Below are 9,806 nucleotides of genomic sequence, written 5' to 3' on the forward strand. Positions count from 1 at the left end.
AGGGCTTCTCTGCCTTCTAGCAGATCAACCCCTCCAGGAGGAGCCACAGCCACCGCGATGTCCCAATGGTGACAGAGAACAGGCACATCCCTCTGCTGGGAGAGTCTTGGCTTGTTGGGCTGAGAACAGCTCCTGGAAACAACCTGAACAGCCAAAATCTTGTAAAAAGCAGCGTTCAACGCTTCGGAGGCAAAGCAAACCCAACTTCATCCACTACTTGCTTTGGTCTCCTCCACTTCTTAAATTTCAGGGAAATAACCCACACTCCACACTTATATTTAAGTTTGATTTCCACTCAAATCACACCCCAATTCCCAGCTACACCTGGCCTTCATCTCATACAACGACATCCAAAAAACCGCCAGTATTAAGGAACTAACACACAAAAGCCATTTCCACTACAAGTCCATTACCGTTGGTTTTTTTTTAATTCAAAGGAAAAAAAAAAATGGTATTTTAATAAATACTGCAGAAACATTAACCAAACATACAAAGTGACGCCAACACTTAAAAAAAAAAGTAATGAATGTCCTGTCGTATAACAGTTATAACTTATTTTTCTTCCACAATATTTAAATACAGAAAGCACTTACCAGCTATTTTGTAATACTGCCCTAAGCGCACTGTTGCATCAGTCAAAAAGCTTATTACGGGGGTAAAAATGTCTTTTTATGGGAAATAATCGCAATGGGTGGGGTTTTTTTAACTTTTATCAGATGAAACAAAGTGCTGGGAAAACACAGAACCGGGTTTTAACCGTGGTAACCCTTTGCCTTCGCACAAGTTAACGTGGACACAGCTTTAGCACTTCCAGAATGAAGCGTTCCCCTTGGGAACAGGAGGCTTGTCCTCAAAACAAGCGACGGCCGCGCCGGTGGGAGCTCACAGCATCCTTCTTTTGGGAGGCGATGGGGTTGGGTTGGTCAGTGAATCATTTTAAAGGCTGATTTATTTAATATAAGAGTATATTCAGTGAGCAAAAAGGAACTTGGGTGGTTCACTGGTGTTTCACAACTGTTGTCTGGATACGTGTGATACATAAGATATATTAAAGACTAAGGGCAGTATCCACTTGGGGATCCCTTAAGGCGTCGCAGCTCCTCAGATCCCATTTCACAGAATCACAGAACGTTAGGGATTGGAAGGGACCTCAAAAGATCATCCAGTCCAATCCCCAAACGCAGCCTGCAGTGAGAAACGGCTGCACCCCCCAAAATATATCAGCATCATGAAATATAACCTGGCTCTGCTGGCTCATTTGCAGATTTTTTGGGTTTGTTTTTCTTTTTGCAGGTAATTGCAGTGAACCAATAGCACCTCTCCATAGCATCTACAGAGGGTGAGATCCTGGGGTCCAGCCCGCTCTGCAACTCAAAGCAGAGGAGTTCTGGGGCTCCCCCAGATGGGCAGTAAGGCTTAAACGAATTATCGGGGGTGTAAAACTAAGGGTCATTTGCCATCACAGCTCTTAGCACCTTTCACTTGAACCTACAGCGACATACCCATACAGCACACCAGGACGGGAGATCATTTCCACTCTAAATTACAACCGCAAAGAGGAACACGCAAAGTCCCGGAGTCCTGCGACGGGCAGGCAGTTTGCCCCCCACACGCCCAAATTTAATCCATTTACTTTCCACCAGGGCACCTAAAAAACAATGGGGAAATCTCCAACATTTGTCTTCATCACCAACGTGGTCAAACACAGACTGCGCTGCTGGTCCCGGGAAGGCAAAACTCCAGACTTCTCACACACAGCGGTTTCCTCTACGTGAACACACACAGGCCTCGGTATCCTCTCCATTTCAACGATGAGCTACTAAAAAATTAGACCATCTCCTTTGGAAAACCAACTATAAGGTCACGGGGATAGTTCCTTAACGAGGAGGGCGTATTAATAACGTCTTCTTTTAAAAAAAAAATCATTAAAGTATTATTTTAATGAAATCAAAGTGGTAGCATCCAGGAGCAGAGCGTTAAGAAAAGAAACAAGCACTGTCCGTGACATCTCTCCTTTGCAGTGTTATTTTCCCATTCACCCTCGCTTCTCTCAGCGCATTCATTTTCCCTTATTTTTAAAGATTTTTTTTTTTTTGGCATTTTCTTCAAGGGATCACTTCCTGAAGCCACCTCCTTCAGAGCCATTTCTTCTCGCTGCTCAGTTCCTAAGCACAGTCTCACACGACAGGCGAAGAGTCTCCATTAAAGCACTCATTAAATTACCATGTGGCTGTGGACTTTGAGCCTCCACCCCTCCCGGATGCTCTTTTGAACCTCCTTTTCTCCAGGAAAACCCCAAGGTCCTTCACATCACCGTGCAACTCTTTGCTTTGTCCTTTCGCAAGTCCGTCGCCACTGTGGACAGTTCCGGCCTGCCCGGCATGTGGGAAATTCGCTTTGTCGCCCGCTGCGATTTGTTCCGCTTCACGTTTTTATTCGTCTTGTTCACGCACGCCAAGGTGGCGACGTGAAAAATGTCTCTGACGCTGTTTTCCGACTGTAAGGCTGAGCATTCGATATATGTCGCCGCTCCAATCTGCTTGGCCATATTTGCACCCTAAGGGGGGGGGGGGGGAAGAGAAGATGCCATCAAACCCAAGTTTGCAAACCATACGATTACTTCTCAGCGCTGTTTGCCGTACACAACGCTTTGCGAAAACCAAAGCTCAAGCTCCAGCCAGCAGCTAATTTCGCAAAACAAACACGAGCTTTGGTTCCAAGACGCGTTAAACAAGGCTCCAAACATCATCTCCTATGCTGAGAAATACAAACTGGGAGAGAGAAGATAAGCCCGCTGACCTGCAAACAACCGCAGAAAGCCAGAAGAGCATTGGTAGGACCTATTTAGCAATTTCACCCTTACACCTTGGATCCATGATCCATGTGCTCGCTGGACCCGGCAGCTTCCAGATTTAAGCTTATTTCCAAAGAGAAAATGTATTCTGAGTGCTTTAAGCCCTGACCTGGAGCAGACCCTGCGTTACATCTCCAGGAAAGGAGCAAAGTTCACAGGGAAATGTGCTGTGGGTTTCTGGGTCGAGAATAGTTGTATCGTTTCATGGCTAGGGAACAGGCAAAAGTAAGAGGAAAAGGACATTTGTGGTTATATGAGCCCTTCTTCTTTGATTTTCAGTGTGTTAGGAGTCAAAGCAGGGGTGTCTGTGCCACGGCTCCACGTGGCTCCAGCAGATGACACCACCTTGGTGTCCTGTTGTGGCCTTTGCTACTGGAAGGCAATACAAAACCATGTGAAAAAACGGCCTTGATCAACAGAATTTTACATCAGAGGGATGAGTCCTTCTAGTAAACTACAAAATCCAACCACATCCTCAATGTGCCACTCCTCACATATGAGACACGGGCACAAGTCCCTCCTCTTTGCTCGGGTGCCAGCCCGATGGCACCAACCTATCCAGACCCACTATTTACACTGCTGTGATGCAGCCCTCTCCTTATCAGTTTTAAGCAGGAGTGGCTGATACAGGAGCATTAGTTTGGAGGACGAGCCCTCCCCACAGTTAAATATCTCCACTCTTACTCACCCAGTCTATACCTTAGAGCCTCCCAAATGTTTGCTCAGGTGTCACTGGCTGGAAGCAAACTCACACACTGGAGAAAAAGGGGCACCAAACTGGCTTTATCCTCCCAATGCCTCCTTATGAAGTTAAGAATAGGGAAAATACCCTTAAGATCTTTGATCTCTCGTTGATTTGGCACAGGAATTTAAAAATAGGCTGTGCATCTTGACCCTGGAGGACTCTGTCCTCAAACTAGCACAGGGGAGCATCATGACACAGGGATTTGGCAATCACAAGGGATACGACCATTGCTTAGTCTAAGCTTTTGCTTAGAGTATGGATTATTATTATTATTATTATTATTATTAATGGGAATTTCCTGAAGTACTGGCTTCCCTGAACATGTAGTTTTCCCTTTGGCTGCCCAGTAACAGCTCCTGGCTTAGCCCTTGGTCTTCAGCTGACTCCTGTTCCTGAGGGGTACAAGCTGTGACACAAGAGATGTCAATCTTCAAATTGAGGGGACAAACCCATCCAGCAGCAGATTTTTAAATCACTGTCTACGGAAACCAGCGAGACTCAGTGATTTTACCAAAGTACTCAAAAAAAATGGAATATATTAACTTGTGTATGTAATAAGTGGCAGAGAGTATTTCCTTCTAAGTGTAATATTCAAAGAAAAATCACAGCTCCATGGCTGAACATGGATATATCCACACGCAGCAGTGGTAGTTTGTAACCAAGCTGGATTTAAGGATGCTTCTGATATGTTTTACACTAAGTTAAAAAACTGGCATTTAGTTTCATCTGAAATTATCTGAGATGGAGGGATGTTTACTGAGTGAAGTGTAGAAAAACGCCACAACCAGCATAAGCCATCACAGAACACCACTCCGTGCTGTATTTTAATCAAGATAACTCATGATGTCTCTGCATTTTTAAATTTAACCATGCTGTAGGAGGCTGCATTATTAGTAATGATATACTAGGAGCTATCGGCTTGGAAAACATGGCACTGTGAATAAAACATAACAAACCGTTTGATAGCACAGGATATATGCTCTGAAGTTCCTCCTGAAGGTGCCATTCTCACTCTAACACCCTGCAGGGTGTATCTCAAACCACCACTGTGATTCAGCTGCAACGTATGATACGCACAAGTGAGTAATGAAGGGAAGTTCACCCTACAGCCCAGTTTTCCCTGCTCTCCCATGGCCTCATTTCTTTCCCTTTCACCTCAGTTTCTCTATCTCCTGATGCCTGGCTCCAAACTTCTCCCTTCTTAACTGCTGTTAAGAATTGAGATGCTTTCTGGATTTGCTGACACCTTCAGAGGGAGCTACAAGGAGTTTTCACAAAAGTTGTTTTCAGGAAATGGGATTTTTAAGGAGTTTATATGCAATATAAAACCCTTATATAGAATACCATTATAATAACTATATACTATATAATAATTATATAGAATATATTACATATATTATAATTTATATGCAATGCATGTCATGGTGCTAAGGTCAAATGGATGAGATTCAAATATTAACAAAAAATGTTACTAATTTATCAGTAAATGAATTTATCAGGAAGTGTCACATCTCAGTTACTGTTCTGGCCTCTGTAGACCTAGAAAAGCAGTAAGTTTACTTTCAATTCACTAAAAGAGCTCTGTGCAATCAATAAGGCTACAATCCTATGATGCTTAAAGCACATGCTGTGGGGCTGCAGGATTTTCTGCTGCATCCAGTTTGTGGACAGGCTTTGCCTTTACCTTTAAGTCTTCAAACTCACCTCCAGCATCTATTAGAGTGTGGCATTTGACTTCTAGAATGGGCTTATGTCAATGGGGGGAGAAACTGTTCACAAATATGGCTAAAAAAAAAATGTAACAGTGAAGAGTCTCATCCTCCACCCCTAAGTCCAATGACAGCACGTACCTGATCATAGGACACGGGCGTCTGCCTGTGGTTGGAAAGCTCCACCAGCGTGCTTACATCCGTGCGCAGGTCCGACTTGCAGCCAACCAACAGCATTTTGGTGTTGGGACAAAACTCCTGGATCTCCCCTTTCCACTGTAAAAGTTCAGGTTGTTATTACACACGAGCAGTTGGAGGTTTAAATCCAAAGAGGCAAGACATACAAGATGAAATGTCACGGCTTATTAAACTTCATGTGGAAATACCCTTACGTAAGGGTCGCATCTACCTTCAAGCACATTTCTAAAGGCATTAGTTCCAGCAAACTCTGGTCAAGGATGAAATGTTACCATCTCACACAGTCATTAATTCCACTGACTTACTAATCAAGAGCTTGTTTTCCTACATGAGTAATGGTTTGCAGATCTGTGACTCCTCACAAACAAACAAAAACTGTTTAAAGCCAACAAAAAATGGGGTTTAAAAGCACGTTAAAAAATTTTCTAGAATTAAGCAATGGTATATTAACCAACACTATCAGGGATAGAAAAGACACTTCTGGACGCTTGCTGGCACAGTTAGGAGCTGAGAGAAGAGTCTTTAAGTATTTTCTGTAGGCTATTCAGAGCCTTGTACACCACTTTATTCCTAGTGACACAAGAATCACTGGCCCCAACTACAGAAAGAAGGAACTTCAGGTCACTAAGCCTCAAAGACAACGCTTGAGTCATGCCCAGTGACCACAGAGAGGAGCAGGGCTACATCGCAAACACAGAGCTCGATTATCAAAACTCAGTGTTTTAACTCAGGGAAAGCCTGGTGCTGAATCTCAGGTCACTGAGCTTGTGGAAAAGCTCTGAAGTTTGGGGCAGGATTGCATTTTGACGCCACTGCTAGGTCTTCTGGTGGCTTCCAGACGCGTTTGTCACCGGCTCCTTCTGACTCCAGGCTGAGAAATGATGTAAAGCCATGGCAAAAGCCCAAACACTTGGCAGGAACGTTTTAACCATCTCTGCAACACGGCAAAGTTTCTCAATCCTGTTATGTGACTATAACGTGAGAGACAATCTCTTGCTGCACCCAGCCCTGCACCTCACACCACCCTAAATTCGCTGCTGTCTAAGGGCTGAGGAATGAGAATTTACTTCACCCCTAAGTGCCCATTAAGGCCTCTTTGTTTTCAATTCACATTCGGCCCTTTCAAACAAATGATCTCAAATTCGAGCTCTGCAGCCCTGTGATTTCTCTATTAAAAGAAACAAACTGCAGTTTCCAGTGTAGGAAGCAGCCCCACTCTTCAGAGGTTTACAGATGAGCCACTCGAACAGCTCTGGACCCAAATGTTGCTCCAACACTTGCCTTTTTTAGCACACTGTCAAGGGTTTCTGGCCGACTGATGTCAAAGCAAATCAGGACAGCATCTGAATCTGGATAGGAGAGCGGGCGGACGTTGTCGTAATAAGGAGACCCTGCAGGGAAGCAAACAGCATTTTTATTAGTTTGTATTTCTCACTTTCCAGAGTCATTCAGGCTTGGTTAGAAAGGCTTCCAGTGAAGCTCCTTAACAGCACCCATCTTTTCTTAGCAGTGATGCATTCCCAAAACACTTCTTGCAGTTCATTTCCCCCCTTCCCTGTTGTTTCTCACCTCTAAAAGCCAGAGCTTCCCCAAGTAATTAGGAGTGATGGCACCCCAGCGGTTCCTCTCTCCCCAAAAAAAAGCTTGTGGTGCCCTCAGTAACAAGGAAAGGGAAATGGGGTCAGCCCAAGTTTAAGTCCCAGCATTAACCTGCAGGGATTTGACTTTGAGAACAAATCCTTAACCCCCAAAAGGCTTCTTTTCAAAGCAGATTTGGCACAGTTGTGCTTTCATTTAAAACAAAAAAATAGAGATTTTTGAAATAAATCCATTTTGCTCCTTCTAAAATGTAATTTAAACAACATAAGTGCAAGAAGCATCTTTAGCTGTCATGGATAATGGCAATTTTTAGCATAAACTCTTGCTTGAAATGAAGGCATTTATTTGTTGCAGTGCTCCAGCAGGAGAGAATCCCAGTTCTATCAGCAGGCACACAAGTTATGGGTCAATAAAGCCTCACCGATCTGTAAGCCAATATATGCTTGCAATAAATGTTTGTTTAGCCCATAAAACGACTTTTTATCAATGAGATCAAAGCTAACCTGGTAATCTGGTGGAACAAACAGGTCTGATATTGCACTTTGTGCCTGTTTTAAGTCCAGTGCTAAAGGATATGCTGGGTTTTTTTTAAAGAACTGTAACAATGTGCAGAGTTATAAACCCATCTCCAGAGTCAGAAATCTCATTTTTATCATCTGGTGAATCTGGTAACAGGTTTGGGGGGAAAATAATAAGAAAAATCTTCCTTTTTTTCCTAGGAAGTTCCCTTTGGTTTGGTCTTAATTCTACCTTAAGCCTCACTTACTGAGGAAAATGCATTTCTGATTTAAAAGGGTACTTAAACAGTTAAGTGGCCCAACAGGATAAGGGTTTGGGCTTTAAAATGCACGCCTGCAACTCAGAACGTGGTTTCTTATAGTCATATAGTCCAACTTCTGTCTTTTTCCCTCTCATGAAACTAAAATACAGCACAGAACATATGCAGCAAGAACACAGCTTTCAAGAGTTTTGGGGTTATCAGCTAATTATATCACCAATTTCCCAACTATCTAGAACTAATTGGCTGTAAGGTCTGGGAGGCTGAGAGAGACTACGAAGGGGATTAGAGGAATTCCTCAAGTTTTTAACTGACAGGCACGAAGCAGAGCAGGGAACAGCACGGACGCATGGCAGATGACTTCAGCTGGAAGGAAAGAGTCAAGAATCCCAGGAATGTTGTTTTTGCAATGAGGAGTAACACATGGGGAGCGAAGCTTTACCAAACTAGGTAGCAGAAGGTAATTTGTTGAACGCCACTATTTTATTCAAACGCTTATCTTCATAAACGATGTCAATCTAACAGAGGCAGCTGTCAAAAACCACCCTTCAAAAAGAAACACTTAGCTGTCTTCAGCGGTAAATGACATGTTAGAGAGAAATCTGCGCTGACCTGTCGTTAACTGTTCATTAAAGCTAGTTAATCAAGAAGTATTTTCTCCTAATAATTATTCCCCAGCTATCTCCAGCACCGCTATTACCTCCTGAAGCCCGAGGGCTGAGTTATTTATCCCAGAGCCTATGGGCTGAGTTATTTATCCTGAAGCCCCAGGGCTAAGTTATTTATCCCAGAGCCCTGGGGCTGAGTTATTTATCCCAAGGCTAAGTTATTTGTCCCGGATAAATGAACTGCAGAGTACTGTGCCATTAAGTAGCCACCTGCAGCATCCAAGGAGGCAAAGCACAGCCCAGTTGCCAGCCTGCAGGGCTAGTGAGAGCCACAGCCTGGCTAGCACATTGCTCTGCATAGCTCTAGCAAGTAAGGGCAGGATTGGAGCTCATTATTGCTTGGCTAGAAAGGAGCCTCAAAAAAGCCTCACCCAGAAACTAATTCCTCAGACACATACCTATCTCCTCACTCACCAGTCTTGAAGGGATACACCACACCATATATGTCCACCAGCACGTATTTATGTATACATACAGTCACCACCTCCAGCCCTCAGAGTCCTGTTTGTTTTGAAGGGGTTTAGGTGGGTTTTTTTTTCCCCTTCTGAAGCTCTCACATTAAAGATGCTGAGCTAGAAGAAGTGTGCTTTTTTTCTGGGCAGCCCTTCTGTGCGGGTGCAAGCTGGGAGGAATATTTGACACCTCCTTTTCTTCGGGGGAACCATTTCAACCGCTCAGGGCTGCAGCACCAACAAAGGAAATTTCCTGGTCCCATTCAGCAGCAATCACTGAACCTTTATTCCTGCGCAAATAAAGAGGGGCTGCGGCCCTCGCTGTGCGAGCCTATTCAATCCCCATTCAACCCGGGCATTTCTTCCCTTCGCCCAGAGAAACCCTCAGAAGCCAGGAATCTCAGGAATGAGCCTCAAGTCTGAACAGACAACTCCAGCACAGCCCAGCGAGGCTGCTCGCTCTTTTTTTTCCCCCCTCTCAAGTTAAGTCTGCAGATTTGAAGCCATGCCAACCCTAGAAAACAGAAGGAGAATGCAGAGAGCTGCAGCTATGGTATTTGTGAAAGAAAGTATTAAAATAAAAGCCTATTTGTGCTTGCGATTCTGTTCCTACAAATAAAAACATTTTTGTCAAGGACAGCATGGATAATTTTTGTTTTATCAAGGAATTGCTTATAATTCATAGTTCATCTTTATGGTGGAAGCATAATCCAGCTGCATTCCTCCTTTTTTAATCTGTTTGGCATCTTAAATAATTTAAGCCAAACCAATTTGAGCATTAAGGAAGGGGTACTTTTCAAACC

General features: G+C 43.7%; 1 protein-coding gene across 1 annotated transcript; it reads right to left on the minus strand.

Annotated features, from left to right (window-relative positions):
• Window positions 1–2,305: 2,305 nt before the first annotated feature.
• RND3 (Rho family GTPase 3) lies at window positions 2,306–8,992 on the minus strand. Its single transcript, XM_010179808.1, has 4 exons — window positions 8,950–8,992; window positions 6,788–6,897; window positions 5,450–5,584; window positions 2,306–2,557 (listed from the first exon to the last, which is right to left on the minus strand). Exons 1-4 carry the CDS (start codon window positions 8,990–8,992, stop codon window positions 2,306–2,308), a joined length of 540 nt encoding a protein of 179 aa, XP_010178110.1.
• Window positions 8,993–9,806: the final 814 nt, after the last annotated feature.

Source organism: Mesitornis unicolor, unplaced genomic scaffold, assembly GCF_000695765.1.
Source record: "Mesitornis unicolor isolate BGI_N332 unplaced genomic scaffold, ASM69576v1 scaffold50632, whole genome shotgun sequence".
NCBI classification, from domain to species: domain Eukaryota; kingdom Metazoa; phylum Chordata; class Aves; order Mesitornithiformes; family Mesitornithidae; genus Mesitornis; species Mesitornis unicolor.